We start from the raw sequence: 26,747 nt of genomic DNA, 5'->3' as shown, positions 1-26,747 counted from the left end.
CCACACAATTTATGTACTTTACATAACGTTAATAGGAATACATACATGCCCGTGTAGATGGGAAATACAGTTTGTTTGAAAGAAATCACAAATATCAGAAGAAAGTTTTAAAAATTTAGAACTATTCTCACTCAGAGTTAAACAACACCGTAATATTATGCGGTTGCTTCAACGTTTTCGTTGAATTATATGTCATCATTGTGAGATTTTTTTGGAATTTTTTTTTTTTTGAAATGAGATTTTTAGGCAAAACGGCAAAAAAGCATCAGAACAGCTGTGAAACAACATCAAAACAGCAGTGAAAAAGCATCAAAACAACAGTGGAAAGCGTCAAAACAGCAGTGAAAAAGCATCAAAACAGCTGAAAAAGCATCAAAACAGCAGTGAAAAAGCATCAAAACAGCAGTGAAAAAGCATCAGAACAGCTGTGAAAAAACAGCACTGAAAAAGCATCAAAACAGCAGTGAAAAAGCATGAAAACAGCAGTAAAAAGCATCAAAACAGCAACAATAGTCCGGTGATTTTTCAATCACCGCAACTAAATGTGTCGGAGTAATTAACTATTTTCCTTCGTGACCTCCTTTTGTTGCCTGAATGGTGTCACTGCAGGACCTCCGGGTAAACAACATTACGGGTGAAGATTCCACTGCGGCCATCAATTTTTCCCTGTTGGCCATTACTGACTACCTTTACCTTGACATCCTCAAATCGTTTAGCACGCGACAATGCAACATATAATTGGCCATGGCTGAAGACGGGTTCTGGTAGGTAAATCCCAACTTTGTGTAATGTTTGACCTTGACTCTTGTTTATTGAGAAAGAGAATGCCACACGAACTGGAAATTGATGGCGTTTGAGTACGAATGGTAGTGTTGTATCGGAAGGTGCAATACTAATCCTGGGTAAAAATGTGCGTGTTCCTTTGTGACTGCCAGAAATTATTTCTCCATCTATTATGTTTGGCAACAATCTTTTAACAACCAATCTTGCACCATTGCACAGTCCCTGTTTCGGATCAAAGTTACGGAGTAACATGATGACAGCACCATCTTTGAGACGAAGTTTGTGCAATGGCATTCCAGAAGGAGTTAATTGATTTAGGAATTCCATAGGATAATTTAGTGCCTCTTCAGGGTCATCACAGACAATGGAATCAGCGCTGAAGTACGTCTTTTCTTCCCCAGGAAATGCATCCAGTATCTCATCGTTGATCACAAATGTGGATTCATTCTTTGGACACAACACGGCTCGTTGTGCCAGCGCATCATAGTTTGAATGGATTTCGTTCAAATTACCAAAAACAGCCTCTGCTAAAGACATGTTGTCTTCTACACAGATACGATCAGGCAGTCGTATTAAATCTGAGTCAGGAATTGTTTCCACAGTCCCATTTCCAACCGACAGTAACCATTTTGAGAATTCTTCGTCATCATTAGCTCTCATGTTTGATTTTAAGTTCAGCAGTTTGAACTTTGGCCACAACTTGCTACGCTTGATGCATGTGGCGATGATTGTTGCAGGTGCAGCGCGAGGTACAACGGGCAAAACCTGCCTGAAGTCCCCACCAAGAAGTAAGACCTTTCCACCAAAAGGAATGTTGTTGCTGGTTACATCCCGGAGACATCGATCAACAGCCGCTAAAGCATATGCTGGAGCCATAGGTGCTTCATCCCAAATGAATAGGTTGGCCTTCCTTAGAGTATCTGCATCTTTACTCGTAGGTGATATGTTGCATGTGGAGTTTTCCAAAATGGGCACTGGCAATTTAAATCGATGGTGCGATGTACGGCCCCCTGCTAGCAATGTTGCTGCAATGCCCGAGTACGCCATTGGAAGAACCAAACGACACTGGCCTTGCAAGATGTGCAGAAGCGTATTATAGAGAAAGGTCTTGCCACTTCCGCTCGGTCCATCAACGAAAAACAACCGGTTGCCTGTGTACTGGTCCCTACAATGAACGGCCTGTAGGACCTCATCTACAATTTTGATTTGGTCATCATTTAGTAGTTGTCTGTTGTTTTCACCTTTTTCATGTTCATCTCCCGGTACATACTGATAATCATCGCTCGAAAGATCTTCAACAGTGTCTGGAGGTACTGGTAACTGAAATGCTTCCAAGGTCTGTCCATGTCTCAGGAGGAAGGACTGTATTTCTCGCAATGCCATGAAAATACTTTGTTCCAAGATATGGCCGCTGTGCACAAAATCTTCGCAAAGGTCGTTTTTATATTTTTCCCACAGTGCCGACGTGTCTGTTGGTGTGCAGAATATGCATAGGGTTGCAAAAAGAGATCTCAATTGTTGTGGCATGGCAAAGATAACTCCATCAGCTAAGGACCTGTCCCATTCTGTATCATCTTCTGTTAAATGTAATTTCCTGGCTGCATCCTTGTATGTTTCACAAACTGCTCCATCTACGGTTCTGAGATCTTCAAATGATGTTTTAGCAGGGCAGTGCAGCAGGAGTACACGAAGATGAAAGCGCTCAATGTCCATAGGGCTTGCCGAAACCATGCGTCCGATAACCTTGTTGCCGCCCCGGCGTCGAAGTTTCCATGTCTTTCGTCCATCTTCAAATACGTAATATTTTGGAATGTCATGGTACAGATAACTTCGTGCCTCAGGGTCTCTCTGGTTTAACTGAAACCAAGCTGTAAGTGTTGTACCCCTATGTCGTACAATGGCTTCTTCCTCGTTACCATCCCTGAACACAACAGTCTGCAATTCAGGTAAGTGTACCGCAAGTCTGGTGATGGAATGGGACTGTTTGTGCATTTCAAATTCCATCAATCTCCATGCTGCCTCTGGGGCACTGACATATCTACAGTCCAAATAGGTCTTTATTTCGTCCACCTCCACTCTCCCGCGCTCTCGAATTTCGATGCTGGCACAGTCATGTCCCTTGTACACATATTTAAATAAGTACTTTATACTCTTTATGCTTGCGCAAACCTCAATGTTGATGTGTGCTCTGTACTTCTTCAGTAAATAAGCATTGAATGGGACGACATATTGGCAATCAACATCGGTTCCATGAACGGTTATGGTGGGTCCATTTGGGGGACGCTTGTAAAGGGCATAGCCATCTATGCTCGCAAGTGTCTCTGCAGCATACGCTTTTGGAAAGCCTTTACTGCACACTCCATCTTTCACACAAATCGAATGGCGATTTAAATTGCCACACGGACCATGTATCATGTGAGACTTCACCAAGGAATGGATCTCTGGTGACTCATTTGAATTAGGAATTTGTGCGGAAACAATTCTGTCAATGTCTTCAGCGGTACAAATTTTATCTTCTTGGCACAGCATGAGTAATATGTGGGCATGCGGTAGGCCACGCTTCTGATACTCGACGACGTAGAGAAATGCACGTACTTTGCCCAACACGTGCTTCTTCGTTATATCGTCGATTAACTCTTTTAATTTCAGATGAAACACGCGTGCCACTAAATCTGGTCTGCCTTCAGCTCGTTGGTGTTGGCCGATGTTTTCTTGTATCTCTGTCCATTTTGGATTACACGTGAACGTGATGAAAAGATCTGGTTTTCCGAATTTGCGAACAATGGCCATAGCATCTTGGTAGTTCTGCTGCATAGCTCTGGGACTCCCTGCAAAACTCGACGGCAAAATGACGATACGACCGACAGGACGTTGGTTATCAGCAGCAACGTTCTGGACGTGGTCCAGTAGTCCTCTGTATTCCATGGCTCTAAGGGTTTCCTGATTTTGTTTGAAGTATTGCAGTCGATTTGCTTCTGCCTTGCAATATCCGTCGACAACATACTGCTGGAACAATTTCCCCGAAGAATGGATAGTGCTGAATTCATTTCGAATAGCCAGTCGGTAGGCATAGAATTCACGATGAGTTACCTTGTTTCGAACCGCAGTCTGTCGCTGGTGAGGCATGTTTATCATCCATCCAGGCTCGCCATGTGGAAAGAGAATGGGATATGTCATGGGATCAATGTGAGAGGAAAGTGGAGAGAGATTGTGTAAGCCCTGGTCATGCAAATGAACCTGGAAATCCCTGTTTGCAGGTGGTTCACCATCTTGTCCACTAACGAAGACAGCAGCAATTTCATCAGCAGTTGGTATGTTGTAACGTCTTTGGTCGTCTGCACACAGTCGACGAAAATGCATTTCCAAGGTAGAAGGGAGGCGATCTTCAAGGACAGCTTTCCTGATTTCTTCCTGTTCACGCTCGAACATAGTCTTGTAACATGTGACATAAGGATTAACGTCAGATAGTATGTTGTGCAGTTCTGCCATCAATTCTTGCAAACATCTGTGATTCTCAGGTCGATTCATACGTTCCTTTGTAGCTTGAGCTGTATCCAAAATAAATAATTGTGCAAATTGTGCTTGTTCATGTACATGTGATGGATGTAATGGACCACAGCGATGGTAAATTTGACCGTGGATTTTGAAACAGTATGGTCCATTTCCTGGAGGAGATGAGATCTGAGCACCCATTGATGCAAAAGCTAATGCCGAATTGTAATTCCGGATATTGTCTCGGAAGTTGCGACATTTTCCATCCTCACCCTGATAAAGTTGTTGCAGTCGAGCAGGTACGGCAAATAGTGGAGGCAATTTAACTTTTCCCTTGGAACAACACAGTGTAAATCCATCCCCTTGTCCTGTTGATTCATTTGTGAAATGGTGTGCAGAACAGTACACACATGGTGACGTCATTGGACCGCATTTATGCTCTTGAACAATATTATCGGATACTTCGGCCGGATTCATTATGGCTGCGGTTGTATATGTTTGCTGAGCACTCCAACGTCTTTGTTGCTCAGCATGCCGTGCGAGTCTGTGTTGGCGTTCATCGACGGTCTCGTTCTCGCACCTCATCGTTGTTGCAGCAGCATCCTGTGCGAGTCTGTGTTCACGTTCGTCGAGGGTCTCGTTCTCCCTCCTCATCGTTGTTGCAGCAGCATCCTGTGCGAGTCTGTGTTCACGTTCGTCGAGGGTCTCGTTCTCCCTCCTCATCGTTGTTGCAGCAGCATCCTGTGCGAGTCTGTGTTCACGTTCGTCGAGGGTCTCGTTCTCCCTCCTCATCGTTGTTGCAGCAGCATCCTGTGCGAGTCTGTGTTCACGTTCGTCGAGGGTCTCGTTCTCCCTCCTCATCGTTGTTGCAGCAGCATCCTGTGCGAGTCTGTGTTCACGTTCGTCGAGGGTCTCGTTCTCCATCCTCATCGTTGTTGCAGCAGCATCCTGTGCGAGTCTGTGTTCACGTTCGTCGAGGGTCTCGTTCTCCCTCCTCATCGTTGTTGCAGCAGCATCCTGTGCGAGTCTGTGTTCATGTTCCTCGACCGTCTCGTTCTCCCTCCTCATCGTTGTTGCAGCAGCATCCTGTGCGAGTCGGTGTTCACGTTCCTCAACTGTCTCGTTCTCCTGTCTCATTCGTTTTCTTGCTGCAACCTGTTCAAGTCTGCATTGACGTTCGTCGACGGACTCGTTCTCCCGTCTCATTCGTTTTCTGGCTGCATCCTGTTCAAGTCTGCATTGACGTTCGACGACGGACTCGTTCGCCCTTCTCATTCGTTTTCGAGCTGCATCCTGTTCAGGTCTGCGTTCTTCATCCATTTTGGAAATGGAAGTTTCCACGCACCGCAGGAATTGTCACGATCCTCAATAGGAAGTGTCTCATTAATTATCAAATGACAAATGGCAAGTAAATTACATTGTGAAAATTTAATATTTCAAATAGACCTATTTAAAGTGTATGCGCAAATAACTAATAAATAAAAAAACGAAGAAATATGTCTCGGTAATTTCCTGAACTCGGTAATTTCTCGGTAATTTTACTTCCGGCTAAAAATGTTGAATGAAATAAAAACGAAGAAATATATGTCGTTTTGTGACGACTGTCACCAAAGGTAAACGGTGAATTCACTCGGTTTATTCGGTTCGGCTCGGTTTAAAGAAAAAGCGATAATGTCGAAATGTTGACGTCTGTGTCATGTTGGGCGGTGTATGATACTTGTTGGCTGTTGGGCGGTGATATGGTGTATTTTTAAAAATATATCTCTGCGTTTTCCCGCGTTGCTGACACCGAGTCTAAAACCATGATGGTGAGTTATATTGGAGATAAAGGCGTGAGAGAGACTCAATGGCCTTGAAGTTACAGGCATTTGAGAATTCATTTCGTTCTATAAACGGCAACTTTCATCGGATTTTCTTCTCGTTTTTTTTCAACCGAGTCTAAAACTATGTTAGCGACTGTGAAAAATGAAATGATATATCGAATTTAAAATAGATATCGACACATTGCCGTCGGTGTCATGTTGGGCGGTGTATGATACACCATGACGCGATTTTAAAAAATATATCTCTGCATTTTCCCGCGTGTGTGGAATGTTTGTGGAAAATTAAAGATTTCAAATAAACCTATTTAAAGTGTATGCGCACATAACTAATAAAAAAAACGAAGAAATATCTCTCGGTAATTTCCTGAAACATATTTTACTTCCGGCTAATATGTTGAATGAAATAAAAACGAAGAAATATATGTCGGCATCATTGTTGACGTTTTTGTGACGACTATCATCAAACGAAATAGTAATATATCATAACGGAAAAGCAAAAGCGAATTTTTAATATATATCGACACATTGCCGGCGGTGTCATGTTGGGCGGTGTATGATACACCATGACGCGATTTTTAAAAATATATCTCTGCATTTTCCCGCGTGTGTGGATTGTTCTCAATTATTGCTGACACCGAGTCTAAAAGTAAAACCATCGATAAAAATGAAATCATATGGTGAGTTAGATTGGAGATAAAGGCGTGAGAGAGACTCAATGGCCTTGAAGTTACAGGCCTTTGAGAATTCATTTCGTTCTATAAACGGCAACTTTCATCGGATTTTCTTCCCGTTTTTTTTCAACCGAGTCTAAAACTATGTTAGCGACTGTGAAAAATGAAATGATTTATCGAATTTGATTTGAAATAAAACTGGGGGAGAGCAAGACACCACGGGCCTACAAAACAGGACTCAAAGCTATGCGAGTTAATAAAATGGTGGATATTTGTTTATAGCCACTCCCAGAATGGGTGGAGCTATGGGTGGAGCTACTCTGCAAACCGAGTAAGCCACACCCCGGACAGACACCCAACAGATAGACAGACAGACAGACAGAATCATCTACGGCTATTATAATATAGATAATAATGGAGGCCTTGGGCCTAGACCGAGAGAGTTAAAAATTGGGCACAGTCTATTCCAGGGCAAGGCAAATATGTGTGTAAAGTATGGCGATGCTATGTGCAACGATGTAGACCTAGTACTGTGCACAAACAGACAAAGCAACCAACCAACATACTTGCCGGAATCTTTTCCACCCTGAATGCATCTAGTGAGCCCTATCGAGTCTTACGTGCGGGTGCAGAGCGGCGTTCCTCAGACTGCAAATTAGCATTGTGGGCGCGGAAATCCTCCAGCTCATGCGTCAGCGCATTAACTTGGTTCCGCTCCTTCTCCATCTCTTGGGAATGCTTGGCTTGGGATAGCAAGATGACATTTTCTCTCGTTTCTCTCGTTTTTCTCCTGTCTCGTTCTTTTTCTTGCTCCAAATCGGCCTGTCTCGCCCGTAGGCCCGTCGGAATCGGAAATCGGGCCGTCTTGCTTTCTTGCTTGCGCGCAAATAAATTGTGTTCATTACACCATTTCTGGATCTGATGACTTGCCAGTAACCATTTTGTAAAAATGAATGTGCAGCATCTAACTCAATATGTCGAAATGTCACACACATCCATGCCCGTGGGATTCCCACGGGTGACCCCGCAAGTTTGCATTGACGTTCGTCGACGGACTCGTTCGCCCGTCTCATTCGCTTTCTTGCTACATCCTGTTCAAGTCTGCGTTCTTCATCGATCGTCTCATTTATTTTGGAAATAGAAGTTTCCACGCAGCGCATGAATTGTCATGATCCTCAAGAGGAAGTGTCTCGTAATCATCAAATGATAAATGGCAAGTAAATTATATTGTGGAAAATTAAAGATTTCAAATAAACCTATTTAAAGTGTATGCGCACATAACTAATAAAAAAAACGAAGAAATATCTCTCGGTAATTTCCTGAAACATATTTTACTTCCGGCTAATAATGTTGAATGAAATAAAAACGAAGAAATATATGTCGGCATCATTGTTGACGTTTTTGTGACGACTGTCATCAAACGAAAAAGTAATATATCTTAACGGAAAAGCAAAAGCGAATTTTATATATATATCGACACATTGCCGTCGGTGTCATGTTGGGCGGTGTATGATACACCATGACGCGATTTTAAAATATATATCTCTGCATTTTCCCGCGTGTGTGGAATGTTTGTGGAAAATTAAAGATTTCAAATAAACCTATTTAAAGTGTATGCGCACATAACTAATAAAAAAAACGAAGAAATATCTCTCGGTAATTTCCTGAAACATATTTTACTTCCGGCTAATAATGTTGAATGAAATAAAAACGAAGAAATATATGTCGGCATCATTGTTGACGTTTTTGTGACGACTGTCATCAAACGAAAAAGTAATATATCTTAACGGAAAAGCAAAAGCGAATTTTTAATATATATCGACACATTGCCGTCGGTGTCATGTTGGGCGGTGTATGATACACCATGATGCGATTTTAAAAAATATATCTCTGCATTTTCCCGCGTGTGTGGAATGTTTGTGGAAAATTAAAGATTTCAAATAAACCTATTTAAAGTGTATGCGCACATAACTAATAAATAAAACGAAGAAATATCTCTCGGTAATTTCCTGAAACATATTTTACTTCCGGCTAATAATGTTGAATGAAATAAAAACGAAGAAATAGATGTCGGCATCATTGTTGACGTTTTTGTGACGACTGTCATCAAACGAAAAAGTAATATATCTTAACGGAAAAGCAAAAGCTAATTTTTAATATATATCGACACATTGCCATCGGTGTCATGTTGGGCGGTGTATGATACACCATGACGCGATTTAAAAAAATATATCTCTGCATTTTCCCGCGTGTGTGGAATGTTTGTGGAAAATTAAAGATTTCAAATAAACCTATTTAAAGTGTATGCGCACATAACTAATAAAAACAACGAAGAAATATCTCTCAGTAATTTCCTGAAACATATTTTACTTCCGGCTAATAATGTTGAATGAAATAAAAACGAAGAAATATATGTCGGCATCATTGTTGACGTTTTTGTGACGACTGTCATCAAACGAAAAAGTAATATATATTAACGGAAAAGCAAAAGCGAATTTTTAATATATATCGACACGTTGCCGGCGGTGTCATGTTGGGCGGTGTATGATACACCATGACGCGATTTTAAAAAATATATCTCTGCATTTTCCCGCGTGTGTGGAATGTTCTCAATTATTGCTGACTAAAAGTCTAAAAGTTTCTGACCGAGTCTAAAAGTAAAACCATCGTCCATCGCTAAAAATGAAATCATATGGTGAGTTAGATTGGAGATAAAGGCGTGAGAGAGACTCAATGGCCTTGAAGTTACAGGCATTTGAGAATTCATTTCGTTCTATAAACGGCAACTTTCATTGTATTTTCTTTCCGTTTTTTTTCAACCGAGTCTAAAACTATGTTAGCGACTGTGAAAAATGAAATGATATATCGAATTTGATTTGAAATAAAACTGGGAGAGAGCAAGACACCACGGGCCTACAAAACAGGCCTCAAAGCTATGCGAGTTAATAAAATGGTGGATATTTGTTTATAATTATATGAAGCCACTCCCAGAATGGGTGGAGCTATGGGTGGAGCTACTCTGCAAACCGAGTAAGCCACACCCCGGACAGACACCCAACAGAATCATCTACGGCTATTATAATATAGATAATGGAGGCCTTGGGCCTAGACCGAGAGAGTTAAAAATTGGGCACAGTCTATTCCAGGGCAAGGCAAATATGTGTGTAAAGTATGGCGATGCTATGTGCAACGATGTAGACCTAGTACTGTGCACAAACAGACAAAGCAACCAACCAACATACTTGCCGGAATCTTTTCCACCCTGAATGCATCTAGTGAGCCCTATCGAGTCTTACGTGCGGGTGCAGAGCGGCGTTCCTCAGACTGCAAATTAGCATTGTGGGCGCGGAAATCCTCCAGCTCATGCGTCAGCGCATTAACTTGGTTCCGCTCCTTCTCCATCTCTTGGGAATGCTTGGCTTGGGATAGCAAGATGACATTTTCTCTCGTTTCTCTCGTTTTTCTCCTGTCTCGTTCTTTTTCTTGCTCCAAATCGGCCTGTCTCGCCCGTCTCGCCCGTAGGCCCGTCGGAATCGGAAATCGGGCCGTCTTGCTTTCTTGCTTGCGCGCAAATAAATTGTGTTCATTACACCATTTCTGGATCTGATGACTTGCCAGTAACCATTTTGTAAAAATGAATGTGCAGCATCTAACTCAATATGTCGAAATGTCACACACATCCATGCCCGTGGGATTCCCACGGGTGACCCCGCAAGTTTGCATTGACGTTCGTCGACGGACTCGTTCGCCCGTCTCATTCGCTTTCTTGCTACATCCTGTTCAAGTCTGCGTTCTTCATCGATCGTCTCATTTATTTTGGAAATAGAAGTTTCCACGCAGCGCATGAATTGTCATGATCCTCAAGAGGAAGTGTCTCGTAATCATCAAATGATAAATGGCAAGTAAATTATATTGTGGAAAATTTAAGATTTCAAATAAACCTATTTAAAGTGTATGCGCACATAACTAATAAAAAAAACGAAGAAATATCTCTCGGTAATTTCCTGAAACATATTTTACTTCCGGCTAATAATGTTGAATGAAATAAAAACGAAGAAATATATGTCGGCATCATTGTTGACGTTTTTGTGACGACTGTCATCAAACGAAAAAGTAATATATCTTAACGGAAAAGCAAAAGCGAATTTTATATATATATCGACACATTGCCGTCGGTGTCATGTTGGGCGGTGTATGATACACCATGACGCGATTTTAAAATATATATCTCTGCATTTTCCCGCGTGTGTGGAATGTTTGTGGAAAATTAAAGATTTCAAATAAACCTATTTAAAGTGTATGCGCACATAACTAATAAAAAAAACGAAGAAATATCTCTCGGTAATTTCCTGAAACATATTTTACTTCCGGCTAATAATGTTGAATGAAATAAAAACGAAGAAATATATGTCGGCATCATTGTTGACGTTTTTGTGACGACTGTCATCAAACGAAAAAGTAATATATCTTAACGGAAAAGCAAAAGCGAATTTTTAATATATATCGACACATTGCCATCGGTGTCATGTTGGGCGGTGTATGATACACCATGACGCGATTTAAAAAGATATATCTCTGCATTTTCCCGCGTGTGTGGAATGTTTGTGGAAAATTAAAGATTTCAAATAAACCTATTTAAAGTGTATGCGCACATAACTAATAAATAAAACGAAGAAATATCTCTCGGTAATTTCCTGAAACATATTTTACTTCCGGCTAATAATGTTGAATGAAATAAAAACGAAGAAATATATGTCGGCATCATTGTTGACGTTTTTGTGACGACTGTCATCAAACGAAAAAGTAATATATCTTAACGGAAAAGCAAAAGCGAATTTTTAATATATATCGACACATTGCCGTCGGTGTCATGTTGGGCGGTGTATGATACACCATGACGCGATTTTAAAAAATATATCTCTGCATTTTCCCGCGTGTGTGGAATGTTTGTGGAAAATTAAAGATTTCAAATAAACCTATTTAAAGTGTATGCGCACATAACTAATAAAAAAAACGAAGAAATATCTCTCGGTAATTTCCTGAAACATATTTTACTTCCGGCTAATAATGTTGAATGAAATAAAAACGAAGAAATAGATGTCGGCATCATTGTTGACGTTTTTGTGACGACTGTCATCAAACGAAAAAGTAATATATCTTAACGGAAAAGCAAAAGCTAATTTTTAATATATATCGACACATTGCCATCGGTGTCATGTTGGGCGGTGTATGATACACCATGACGCGATTTAAAAAGATATATCTCTGCATTTTCCCGCGTGTGTGGAATGTTTGTGGAAAATTAAAGATTTCAAATAAACCTATTTAAAGTGTATGCGCACATAACTAATAAAAAAAACGAAGAAATATCTCTCGGTAATTTCCTGAAACATATTTTACTTCCGGCTAATAATGTTGAATGAAATAAAAACGAAGAAATATATGTCGGCATCATTGTTGACGTTTTTGTGACGACTGTCATCAAACGAAAAAGTAATATATATTAACGGAAAAGCAAAAGCGAATTTTTAATATATATCGACACGTTGCCGGCGGTGTCATGTTGGGCGGTGTATGATACACCATGACGCGATTTTAAAAAATATATCTCTGCATTTTCCCGCGTGTGTGGAATGTTCTCAATTATTGCTGACTAAAAGTCTAAAAGTTTCTGACCGAGTCTAAAAGTAAAACCATCGTCCATCGCTAAAAATGAAATCATATGGTGAGTTAGATTGGAGATAAAGGCGTGAGAGAGACTCAATGGCCTTGAAGTTACAGGCATTTGAGAATTCATTTCGTTCTATAAACGGCAACTTTCATTGTATTTTCTTCCCGTTTTTTTTCAACCGAGTCTAAAACTATGTTAGCGACTGTGAAAAATGAAATGATATATCGAATTTGATTTGAAATAAAACTGGGAGAGAGCAAGACACCACGGGCCTACAAAACAGGCCTCAAAGCTATGCGAGTTAATAAAATGGTGGATATTTGTTTATAATTATATGAAGCCACTCCCAGAATGGGTGGAGCTATGGGTGGAGCTACTCTGCAAACCGAGTAAGCCACACCCCGGACAGACACCCAACAGAATCATCTACGGCTATTATAATATAGATAATGGAGGCCTTGGGCCTAGACCGAGAGAGTTAAAAATTGGGCACAGTCTATTCCAGGGCAAGGCAAATATGTGTGTAAAGTATGGCGATGCTATGTGCAACGATGTAGACCTAGTACTGTGCACAAACAGACAAAGCAACCAACCAACATACTTGCCGGAATCTTTTCCACCCTGAATGCATCTAGTGAGCCCTATCGAGTCTTACGTGCGGGTGCAGAGCGGCGTTCCTCAGACTGCAAATTAGCATTGTGGGCGCGGAAATCCTCCAGCTCATGCGTCAGCGCATTAACTTGGTTCCGCTCCTTCTCCATCTCTTGGGAATGCTTGGCTTGGGATAGCAAGATGACATTTTCTCTCGTTTCTCTCGTTTTTCTCCTGTCTCGTTCTTTTTCTTGCTCCAAATCGGCCTGTCTCGCCCGTCTCGCCCGTAGGCCCGTCGGAATCGGAAATCGGGCCGTCTTGCTTTCTTGCTTGCGCGCAAATAAATTGTGTTCATTACACCATTTCTGGATCTGATGACTTGCCAGTAACCATTTTGTAAAAATGAATGTGCAGCATCTAACTCAATATGTCGAAATGTCACACACATCCATGCCCGTGGGATTCCCACGGGTGACCCCGCAAGTTTGCATTGACGTTCGTCGACGGACTCGTTCGCCCGTCTCATTCGCTTTCTTGCTACATCCTGTTCAAGTCTGCGTTCTTCATCGATCGTCTCATTTATTTTGGAAATAGAAGTTTCCACGCAGCGCATGAATTGTCATGATCCTCAAGAGGAAGTGTCTCGTAATCATCAAATGATAAATGGCAAGTAAATTATATTGTGGAAAATTAAAGATTTCAAATAAACCTATTTAAAGTGTATGCGCACATAACTAATAAAAAAAACGAAGAAATATCTCTCGGTAATTTCCTGAAACATATTTTACTTCCGGCTAATAATGTTGAATGAAATAAAAACGAAGAAATATATGTCGGCATCATTGTTGACGTTTTTGTGACGACTGTCATCAAACGAAAAAGTAATATATCTTAATGGAAAAGCAAAAGCGAATTTTATATATATATCGACACATTGCCGTCGGTGTCATGTTGGGCGGTGTATGATACACCATGACGCGATTTTAAAAAATATATCTCTGCATTTTCCCGCGTGTGTGGAATGTTTGTGGAAAATTAAAGATTTCAAATAAACCTATTTAAAGTGTATGCGCACATAACTAATAAAAAAAACGAAGAAATATCTCTCGGTAATTTCCTGAAACATATTTTACTTCCGGCTAATAATGTTGAATGAAATAAAAACGAAGAAATATATGTCGGCATCATTGTTGACGTTTTTGTGACGACTGTCATCAAACGAAAAAGTAATATATATTAACGGAAAAGCAAAAGCGAATTTTTAATATATATCGACACGTTGCCGGCGGTGTCATGTTGGGCGGTGTATGATACACCATGACGCGATTTTAAAAAATATATCTCTGCATTTTCCCGCGTGTGTGGAATGTTCTCAATTATTGCTGACTAAAAGTCTAAAAGTTGCTGACCGAGTCTAAAAGTAAAACCATCGTCCATCGCTAAAAATGAAATCATATGGTGAGTTAGATTGGAGATAAAGGCGTGAGAGAGACTCAATGGCCTTGAAGTTACAGGCATTTGAGAATTCATTTCGTTCTATAAACGGCAACTTTCATTGTATTTTCTTCCCGTTTTTTTTCAACCGAGTCTAAAACTATGTTAGCGACTGTGAAAAATGAAATGATATATCGAATTTGATTTGAAATAAAACTGGGAGAGAGCAAGACACCACGGGCCTACAAAACAGGCCTCAAAGCTATGCGAGTTAATAAAATGGTGGATATTTGTTTATAATTATATGAAGCCACTCCCAGAATGGGTGGAGCTATGGGTGGAGCTACTCTGCAAACCGAGTAAGCCACACCCCGGACAGACACCCAACAGAATCATCTACGGCTATTATAATATAGATAATGGAGGCCTTGGGCCTAGACCGAGAGAGTTAAAAATTGGGCACAGTCTATTCCAGGGCAAGGCAAATATGTGTGTAAAGTATGGCGATGCTATGTGCAACGATGTAGACCTAGTACTGTGCACAAACAGACAAAGCAACCAACCAACATACTTGCCCGAATCTTTTCCACCCTGAATGCATCTAGTGAGCCCTATCGAGTCTTACGTGCGGGTGCAGAGCGGCGTTCCTCAGACTGCAAATTAGCATTGTGGGCGCGGAAATCCTCCAGCTCATGCGTCAGCGCATTAACTTGGTTCCGCTCCTTCTCCATCTCTTGGGAATGCTTGGCTTGGGATAGCAAGATGACATTTTCTCTCGTTTCTCTCGTTTTTCTCCTGTCTTGTTCTTTTTCTTGCTCCAAATCGGCCTGTCTCGCCCGTCTCGCCCGTAGGCCCGTCGGAATCGGAAATCGGGCCGTCTTGCTTTCTTGCTTGCGCGCAAATAAATTGTGTTCATTACACCATTTCTGGATCTGATGACTTGCCAGTAACCATTTTGTAAAAATGAATGTGCAGCATCTAACTCAATATGTCGAAATGTCACACACATCCATGCCCGTGGGATTCCCACGGGTGACCCCGCAAGTTTGCATTGACGTTCGTCGACGGACTCGTTCGCCCGTCTCATTCGCTTTCTTGCTACATCCTGTTCAAGTCTGCGTTCTTCATCGATCGTCTCATTTATTTTGGAAATAGAAGTTTCCACGCAGCGCATGAATTGTCATGATCCTCAAGAGGAAGTGTCTCGTAATCATCAAATGATAAATGGCAAGTAAATTATATTGTGGAAAATTTAAGATTTCAAATAAACCTATTTAAAGTGTATGCGCACATAACTAATAAAAAAAACGAAGAAATATCTCTCGGTAATTTCCTGAAACATATTTTACTTCCGGCTAATAATGTTGAATGAAATAAAAACGAAGAAATATATGTCGGCATCATTGTTGACGTTTTTGTGACGACTGTCATCAAACGAAAAAGTAATATATCTTAACGGAAAAGCAAAAGCGAATTTTATATATATATCGACACATTGCCGTCGGTGTCATGTTGGGCGGTGTATGATACACCATGACGCGATTTTAAAATATATATCTCTGCATTTTCCCACGTGTGTGGAATGTTTGTGGAAAATTAAAGATTTCAAATAAACCTATTTAAAGTGTATGCGCACATAACTAATAAAAAAAACGAAGAAATATCTCTCGGTAATTTCCTGAAACATATTTTACTTCCGGCTAATAATGTTGAATGAAATAAAAACGAAGAAATAGATGTCGGCATCATTGTTGACGTTTTTGTGACGACTGTCATCAAACGAAAAAGTAATATATCTTAACGGAAAAGCAAAAGCGAATTTTTAATATATATCGACACATTGCCATCGGTGTCATGTTGGGCGGTGTATGATACACCATGACGCGATTTAAAAAGATATATCTCTGCATTTTCCCGCGTGTGTGGAATGTTTGTGGAAAATTAAAGATTTCAAATAAACCTATTTAAAGTGTATGCGCACATAACTAATAAAAAAAACGAAGAAATATCTCTCGGTAATTTCCTGAAACATATTTTACTTCCGGCTAATAATGTTGAATGAAATAAAAACGAAGAAATATATGTCGGCATCATTGTTGATGTTTTTGTGACGACTGTCATCAAACGAAAAAGTAATATATATTAACGGAAAAGCAAAAGCGAATTTTTAATATATATCGACACGTTGCCGGCGGTGTCATGTTGGGCGGTGTATGATACACCATGACGCGATTTTAAAAAATATATCTCTGCATTTTCCCGCGTGTGTGGAATGTTCTCAATTATTGCTGACACCGAGTCTAAAAGTAAAACCATCGTCCATCGCTAAAAATGAAATCATATGGTGAGTTAGATTGGAGATAAAGGCGTGAGAGAGACTCAATGGCCTTGAAGTTACAGGCATTTGAGAATTCATTTCGTTCTATAAACGGCAACTTTCATTGTATTTTCTTTCCGTTTTTTTTCAACCGAGTCTAAAACTATGTTAGCGACTGTGAAAAATGAAATGATATATCGAATTTGATTTGAAATAAAACTGGGAGAGAGCAAGACACCACGGGCCTACAAAACAGGCCTCAAAGCTATGCGAGTTAATAAAATGGTGGATATTTGTTTATAATTATATGAAGCCACTCCCAGAATGGGTGGAGCTATGGGTGGAGCTACTCTGCAAACCGAGTAAGCCACACCCCGGACAGACACCCAACAGAATCATCTACGGCTATTATAATATAGACTAGCGGGGTCACCCGTGGGAATCCCACGGGCATGGATGTGTGTGACATTTCGACATATTGAGTTATATGCTGCACATTCATTTTTACAAAATGGTTACTGGCAAGTCATCAGATCCAGAAATGGTGTGAATTTAGTTATTTCACATAATATGTGACCCCTCACTCCTCTCCACCTGACACTCTCCTGTCTCCACCTGACACTCTCCTGTCTCCACCTGACACTCTCCTCTCTCCACCTAGCACTCCTCTCCTCTCCAAACCCTCACATCCCTCTCCTTTCCAATCCCTCACCTCTCCAATCCCTCACACTCCTCTCCTCTGCAATCCTTCACACGCCTCTCCAATCGCGCCTCACACTCCTCTCCAATCGCGCCTCACACTCCTCTCCAATCGCGCCTCACACTCCTCTCCAATCGTGCCTCACACTCCTCTCCAATCGTGCCTCACACTCCCCTCCAATCACTCCTCTCCAATCGTGCCTCACACTCCTCTCCAATCACGCCTCACACTCCTCTCCAATCGTGCCTCACACTCCTCTCCAATCGCGCCTCACACTCCTCTCCAATCGCGCCTCACTCGCCTCTCCAATCGGCTTTCCCCGTCTCGTTTCTCTCCTTTTTCTCCCGTCTCGTTCTTTTTCTTGCTCCAAATCGGCCCGTCGGAATCGGAAATCGGCCCGTCTCGCCCGTCGGCCCGTCGGAATCGGAAATCGGCCCGTCTTGCTTTTGTGCTTGTGCGTAAATAAATTGTGTTCATGACACCATTTCTGGTGTTGGGCTAGCGGCTAGGGTGCCGGCTTAGGATCCTGGGTTCGAATCTCGGTCGATCGCCGAATTAATGCCAGGGGGGTTGACTCAGCCTGTCATCCTTCCGAGGTCGGCTAATTGAGTACCAGTTCACTGGTAATTCCCTGTTTGTCGTTGAAGGCGGCAAAAAGGGTTGGCGTCAGGAAGGGCATCCGGCCGTAAAACATTGCTTCAAAAAGGGGACAAAAAAACAACAACTACCACGGTCCCCGAAAAGGCCAACCCCCGCTTTGCGGGGAAAAATGGCCTCTAAACGGTGGTTTTTACACCATTTCTGGATCTGATGACTTGCCAGTAACCATTTTGTAAAAATGAATGTGCAGCATCTAACTCAATATGTCGAAATGTCACACACATCCATGCCCGTGGGATTCCCACGGGTGACCCCGCAAGTTTGCATTGACGTTCGTCGATGGACTCGTTCGCCCGTCTCATTCGTTTTCTTGCTGCATCCTGTTCAAGTCTGCGTTCTTCATCGATCGTCTCATTCATTTTGGAAATAGAAGTTTCCACGCAGCGCATGAATTGTCACGATCCTCAAGAGGAATTTGTCTCGTAATCATCAAATGATAAATGGCAAGTAAATTATATTGTGGAAAATTAAAGATTTCAAATAAACCTATTTAAAGTGTATTCGCACATAACTAATTTTAAAAAACGAAGAAATATCTCTCGGTAATTTCCTGAAACATATTTTACTTCCGGCTAATAATGTTGAATTAAATAAAAACGAAGAAATATATGTCGGCATCATTGTTGACGTTTTTGTGACGACTGTCATCAAACGAAAAAGTAATATATCTTAACGGAAAAGCAAAAGCGAATTTTTAATATATATCGACACGTTGCCGTCGGTGTCATGTTGGGCGGTGTATGATACACCATGACGCGATTTTTAAAAATATATCTCTGCATTTTCCCGCGTGTGTGGAATGTTCTCAATTATTGCTGACACCGAGTCCAAAACCATCGATAAAAATGAAATCATATGGTGAGTTAGATTGGAGATAAAGGCGTGAGAGAGACTCAATGGCCTTGAAGTTGAAGTTACAGGCGTTTGAGAATTCATTTCGTTCTATAAACGGCAACTTTCATTGGATTTCCTTCCCGTTTTTTTTCAACCTAGTCGAAAACTATGTTAGCGACTGTGAAAAATGAAATGATATATCGAATTTTTAATATGTATCGACACGTTGCCGTCGGTGTCATGTTAGGCGGTGTATGATACACCATGACGCGATTTTAAAAAATATATCTGCATTTTCCCGCGTGTGTGGAATGTTCTCAATTATTGCTGACACCGACTCTAAAACCATCGATAAAAATGAAATCATATGGTGAGTTAGATTGGAGATAAAGGCGTGAGAGAGACTCAATGGCCTTGAAGTTACAGGCATTTGAGAATTCATTTCGTTCTATAAACGGCAACTTTCATCGGATTTTCTTCTCGTTTTTTTTCAACCGAGTCTAAAACTATGTTAGCGACTGTGAAAAATGAAATGATATATCGAATTTAAAATAGATATCGACACATTGCCGTCGGTGTCATGTTGGGCGGTGTATGATACACCATGACGCGATTTTAAAAAATATATCTCTGCATTTTCCCGCGTGTGTGGAATGTTTGTGGAAAATTAAAGATTTCAAATAAACCTATTTAAAGTGTATGCGCACATAACTAATAAAAAAAACGAAGAAATATCTCTCGGTAATTTCCTGAAACATATTTTACTTCCGGCTAATATGTTGAATGAAATAAAAACGAAGAAATATATGTCGGCATCATTGTTGACGTTTTTGTGACGACTATCATCAAACGAAATAGTAATATATCATAACGGAAAAGCAAAAGCGAATTTTTAATATATATCGACACATTGCCGGCGGTGTCATGTTGGGCGGTGTATGATACACCATGACGCGATTTTAAAAAATATATCTCTGCATTTTCCCGCGTGTGTGGATTGTTCTCAATTATTGCTGACACCGAGTCTAAAAGTAAAACCATCGATAAAAATGAAATCATATGGTGAGTTAGATTGGAGATAAAGGCGTGAGAGAGACTCAATGGCCTTGAAGTTACAGGCCTTTGAGAATTCATTTCGTTCTATAAACGGCAACTTTCATCGGATTTTCTTCCCGTTTTTTTTCAACCGAGTCTAAAACTATGTTAGCGACTGTGAAAAATGAAATGATTTATCGAATTTGATTTGAAATAAAACTGGGGGAGAGCAAGACACCACGGGCCTACAAAACAGGACTCAAAGCTATGCGAGTTAATAAAATGGTGGATATTTGTTTATAGCCACTCCCAGAATGGGTGGAGCTATGGGTGGAGCTACTCTGCAAACCGAGTAAGCCACACCCCGGACAGACACCCAACAGATAGACAGACAGACAGACAGAATCATCTACGGCTATTATAATATAGATATGTATATATATATATATATATATATATACACAAAGAATTAAGTTAAGCACCCCCCCGTTTTTTTACAACCTCGCACATTACAAGTTTGTTGTCGTCAAAACAGTGTAATATACCCATGATATTGCTATATTTTCTGGAGAAGTGATATTATGGTCACATAAAAACATAACAATCATGCCGTTTTCAATATTTTATTCTGAATAATTTAAGGTGAAATTTTTTGGGAATTTTAGGCATATTTTCACCTCAATTTAAGTATGGAGCTATAGGTCCATCACGGACAGTGTGGATGACGTTTATGTTTTCTAACGTACAGTCATTGTTCTGAGAAGACCTCTAGCGATCTTTGCGTCAATAACGTGTGTAGGACCCACGTGATCGGATGGAGCAAGGTGCTGTGACGACCATCCCCTGGCCTGCGTACAGTCCTGACCTGAACCCCCTCGAGCACGTTTGGGACATGTTGGGACGACAAATTGCGAAGATGGTCCCTCCAATAGCCAATCTGGATGAATTGGAACGTGCATTACATCGGGAATGGAACAACCTGCCACAGCAACGCATACGACGGCTTACAGGGTCTATGAGACGTAGGGTTGAGTCAGTGATCCGATCACGTGGGTCCTACACACGTTATTGACGCAAAGATCGCTAGAGGTCTTCTCAGAACAATGACTGTACGTTAGAAAACATAAACGTCATCCACACTGTCCGTGATGGACCATAGCTCCATACTTAAATTGAGGTGAAAATATGCCTAAAATTCCCAAAAAATTTCACCTTAAATTATTCAGAATAAAATATTGAAAACGGCATGATTGTTATGTTTTTATGTGACCATAATATCACTTCTCCAGAAAATATAGCAATATCATGGGTATATTACACTGTTTTGACGACAACAAACTTGTAATGTGCGAGGTTGTAAAAAAACGGGGGGGTGCTTAACTTAATTCTTTGTGTATATATATATATATATATATATATTATAATAGCCGTAGATGATTCTGTCTGTCTGTCTGTCTATCTGTTGGGTGTCTGTCCGGGGTGTGGCTTACTCGGTTTGCAGAGTAGCTCCACCCATAGCTCCACCCATTCTGGGAGTGGCTATAAACAAATATCCACCATTTTATTAACTCGCATAGCTTTGAGTCCTGTTTTGTAGGCCCGTGGTGTCTTGCTCTCCCCCAGTTTTATTTCAAATCAAATTCGATAAATCATTTCATTTTTCACAGTCGCTAACATAGTTTTAGACTCGGTTGAAAAAAAACGGGAAGAAAATCCGATGAAAGTTGCCGTTTATAGAACGAAATGAATTCTCAAAGGCCTGTAACTTCAAGGCCATTGAGTCTCTCTCACGCCTTTATCTCCAATCTAACTCACCATATGATTTCATTTTTATCGATGGTTTTACTTTTAGACTCGGTGTCAGCAATAATTGAGAACAATCCACACACGCGGGAAAATGCAGAGATATATTTTTTTAAATCGCGTCATGGTGTATCATACACCGCCCAACATGACACCGCCGGCAATGTGTCGATATATATTAAAAATTCGCTTTTGCTTTTCCGTTGTGATATATTACTATTTCGTTTGATGATAGTCGTCACAAAAACGTCAACAATGATGCCGACATATATTTCTTCGTTTTTATTTCATTCAACATATTAGCCGGAAGTAAAATATGTTTCAGGAAATTACCGAGAGATATTTCTTCGTTTTTTTTATTAGTTATGTGCGCATACACTTTAAATAGGTTTATTTGAAATCTTTAATTTTCCACAAACATTCCACACACGCGGGAAAATGCAGAGATATATTTTTTAAAATCGCGTCATGGTGTATCATACACCGCCCAACATGACACCGACGGCAATGTGTCGATATCTATTTTAAATTCGATATATCATTTCATTTTTCACAGTCGCTAACATAGTTTTAGACTCGGTTGAAAAAAAACGAGAAGAAAATCCGATGAAAGTTGCCGTTTATAGAACGAAATGAATTCTCAAATGCCTGTAACTTCAAGGCCATTGAGTCTCTCTCACGCCTTTATCTCCAATCTAACTCACCATATGATTTCATTTTTATCGATGGTTTTAGAGTCGGTGTCAGCAATAATTGAGAACATTCCACACACGCGGGAAAATGCAGATATATTTTTTAAAATCGCGTCATGGTGTATCATACACCGCCTAACATGACACCGACGGCAACGTGTCGATACATATTAAAAATTCGATATATCATTTCATTTTTCACAGTCGCTAACATAGTTTTCGACTCGGTTGAAAAAAAACGGGAAGGAAATCCAATGAAAGTTGCCGTTTATAGAACGAAATGAATTCTCAAACGCCTGTAACTTCAACTTCAAGGCCATTGAGTCTCTCTCACGCCTTTATCTCCAATCTAACTCACCATATGATTTCATTTTTATCGATGGTTTTGGACTCGGTGTCAGCAATAATTGAGAACATTCCACACACGCGGGAAAATGCAGAGATATATTTTTTAAAATCGCGTCATGGTGTATCATACACTGCCCAACATGACACCGACGGCAACGTGTCGATATATATTAAAAATTCGCTTTTGCTTTTCCGTTAAGATATATTACTTTTTCGTTTGATGACAGTCGTCACAAAAACGTCAACAATGATGCCGACATATATTTCTTCGTTTTTATTTAATTCAACATTATTAGCCGGAAGTAAAATATGTTTCAGGAAATTACCGAGAGATATTTCTTCGTTTTTTTTATTAGTTATGTGCGCATACACTTTAAATAGGTTTATTTGAAATCTTTAATTTTCCACAAACATTCCACACACGCGGGAAAATGCAGAGATATATTTTTTAAAATCGCGTCATGGTGTATCATACACCGCCCAACATGACACCGACGGCAATGTGTCGATATCTATTTTAAATTCGATATATCATTTCATTTTTCACAGTCGCTAACATAGTTTTAGACTCGGTTGAAAAAAAACGAGAAGAAAATCCGATGAAAGTTGCCGTTTATAGAACGAAATGAATTCTCAAATGCCTGTAACTTCAAGGCCATTGAGTCTCTCTCACGCCTTTATCTCCAATCTAACTCACCATATGATTTCATTTTTATCGATGGTTTTAGAGTCGGTGTCAGCAATAATTGAGAACATTCCACACACGCGGGAAAATGCAGATATATTTTTTAAAATCGCGTCATGGTGTATCATACACCGCCTAACATGACACCGACGGCAACGTGTCGATACATATTAAAAATTCGATATATCATTTCATTTTTCACAGTCGCTAACATAGTTTTCGACTCGGTTGAAAAAAAACGGGAAGGAAATCCAATGAAAGTTGCCGTTTATAGAACGAAATGAATTCTCAAACGCCTGTAACTTCAACTTCAAGGCCATTGAGTCTCTCTCACGCCTTTATCTCCAATCTAACTCACCATATGATTTCATTTTTATCGATGGTTTTGGACTCGGTGTCAGCAATAATTGAGAACATTCCACACACGCGGGAAAATGCAGAGATATATTTTTTAAAATCGCGTCATGGTGTATCATACACTGCCCAACATGACACCGACGGCAACGTGTCGATATATATTAAAAATTCGCTTTTGCTTTTCCGTTAAGATATATTACTTTTTCGTTTGATGACAGTCGTCACAAAAACGTCAACAATGATGCCGACATATATTTCTTCGTTTTTATTTAATTCAACATTATTAGCCGGAAGTAAAATATGTTTCAGGAAATTACCGAGAGATATTTCTTCGTTTTTTAAAATTAGTTATGTGCGAATACACTTTAAATAGGTTTATTTGAAATCTTTAATTTTCCACAATATAATTTACTTGCCATTTATCATTTGATGATTACGAGACAAATTCCTTTTGAGGATCGTGACAATTCATGCGCTGCGTGGAAACTTCTATTTCCAAAATGAATGAGACGATCGATGAAGAACGCAGACTTGAACAGGATGCAGCAAGAAAACGAATGAGACGGGCGAACGAGTCCATCGACGAACGTCAATGCAAACTTGCGGGGTCACCCGTGGGAATCCCACGGGCATGGATGTGTGTGACATTTCGACATATTGAGTTTGATGCTGCACATTCATTTTTACAAAATGGTTACTGGCAAGTCATCAGATCCAGAAACGGTGTAAAAACCACCGTTTAGAGGCCATTTTTCCCCGCAAAGCGGGGGTTGGCCTTTTCGGGGACCGTGGTAGTTGTTGTTTTTTTGTCCCCTTTTTGAAGCAATGTTTTACGGCCGGATGCCCTTCCTGACGCCAACCCTTTTTGCCGCCTTCAACGACAAACAGGGAATTACCAGTGAACTGGTACTCAATTAGCCGACCTCGGAAGGATGACAGGCTGAGTCAACCCCCCTGGCATTAATTCGGCGATCGACCGAGATTCGAACCCAGGATCCTAAGCCGGCACCCTAGCCGCTAGCCCAACACCAGAAATGGTGTCATGAACACAATTTATTTACGCACAAGCACAAAAGCAAGACGGGCCGATTTCCGATTCCGACGGGCCGACGGGCGAGACGGGCCGATTTCCGATTCCGACGGGCCGATTTGGAGCAAGAAAAAGAACGAGACGGGAGAAAAAGGAGAGAAACGAGACGGGGAAAGCCGATTGGAGAGGCGAGTGAGGCGCGATTGGAGAGGAGTGTGAGGCACGATTGGAGAGGAGTGTGAGGCGTGATTGGAGGGGAGTGTGAGGCACGATTGGAGAGGAGTGTGAGGCACGATTGGAGAGGAGTGTGAGGCGCGATTGGAGAGGAGTGTGAGGCGCGATTGGAGAGGAGTGTGAGGCGCGATTGGAGAGGCGTGTGAAGGATTGGAGAGGAGAGGAGTGTGAGGGATTGGAGAGGTGAGGGATTGGAAAGGAGAGGGATGTGAGGGTTTGGAGAGGAGAGGAGTGCTAGGTGGAGAGAGGAGAGTGTCAGGTGGAGACAGGAGAGTGTCAGGTGGAGACAGGAGAGTGTCAGGTGGAGAGGAGTGAGGGGTCACATATTATGTGAAATAAATAAATTGTGTTCATCACACCATTTCTGGATCTGATGACTTGCCAGTAACCATTTTGTAAAAATGAATGTGCAGCATATAACTCAATATGTCGAAATGTCACACACATCCATGCCCGTGGGATTCCCACGGGTGACCCCGCTAGTATATATATATATTGTAAGTTATGGCAATTGCGTGTTTTTGCCACAGTGTGCAAGCCATGTACGCGACGGCCAACGGTTTGTACACCTGGTCACTTCCTCCGCATCCTTCCGACTTTTCCTAACCACTGCTGTTCTCGTTACATCTGTGGTAAGACATGCGTATTTCGTGATAGTCAGAGTGCGGTAACACCTGGGATTTTGACTACGCTTTGACCGGCTCTGTGGTGCACTTAAGGGAATTGGTGTATCTAATTATTACTTTTCTGACTGCCATGCCTCCTTGTATACCACCTTCCTCAGAGCGTGCAGAGATGTGTATGTTCAGCCCGTCCACCATTCCTGTTCTCAGCCACAGGGCCATCCCTGTGGCCTGTTCTCTATTCGCCTGCGTTCCTGGCCACCTGCCTAGCGACCCGCTCGGCCGTCCCTCCAGTCAACTGCCTGGTCGCCTATCATGCCAACCGCTCATGTCAAACAACAGCTGCAGCAGACATTGCCAGGAGGTAGTTTCATTTTCAAAAAAAATGCTTCATGAGCTTGTATTTAGTATGGTAAAACTGAGAGAATCTCATCCATGGACAAAAACAATCATCGGCAGGTAGACACAGCTGATGGCCAAAAGGTATATCTTATTTAAAATAAACTAAGAATAGCTGAATGGAGAGCATTGAAGAGGGTAGAGGTTATGTAGAATGGTGTAACATGATTGAAGTTGTCATTGATACAAGCTTATTGTGGAGGTGAGGTGACAGCTTTTGGGATCAGGGTATATGTACACCTGGAAAAAAAGTCAAGTGTGGGCTGCGTTTTCCTTGATCATAGGAATAGCCAGGAAAATTATCAAAAAAAAGCCAAAGGCAACTCTAGTCCCCACCATTCACTCCACCGCCACCACCGCTCTTGAGAAAAGAATCATTCCACGGCCACGTTTCTGGCTCGCTCGTATGGCTAGAGTGGAGTTATCAGCACTGATTGAGTAAATCCTACATGTTCTACATCCTACATGTACATCCTACATGTAAATCCTACATCAGGCCACAGGCTTTGTAAGTCTTTGTGGCAACTCTCGGCCCCACCATTCACTCCACCGCCACCACCGCTCT

The 26,747-nt window shown here is 41.1% G+C and overlaps 1 protein-coding gene across 1 annotated transcript in view; it reads left to right on the top strand.

Moving 5' to 3' along the window:
• LOC137428755 (uncharacterized) overlaps positions 1 to 26,747 on the top strand; it is a 69,878-nt gene that overhangs the window by 28,559 nt on the left and 14,572 nt on the right. The window contains exons 12-13 of the mRNA XM_068118652.2: positions 25,691 to 25,792; positions 25,945 to 26,147. Of these exons, the coding sequence (XP_067974753.2) occupies positions 25,691 to 25,792; positions 25,945 to 26,147 (305 nt within the window). The remainder of the gene's footprint in view (positions 1 to 25,690; positions 25,793 to 25,944; positions 26,148 to 26,747) is intronic.

Source organism: Myxine glutinosa, chromosome 5, assembly GCF_964187855.1.
Source record: "Myxine glutinosa chromosome 5, kmMyxGlut1.1, whole genome shotgun sequence".
Taxonomy (NCBI): Eukaryota; Metazoa; Chordata; class Myxini; order Myxiniformes; family Myxinidae; genus Myxine; species Myxine glutinosa.
Note: the sequence above shows the minus strand (reverse complement) of the source record. Positions and strands in the feature narration are given on the sequence as shown.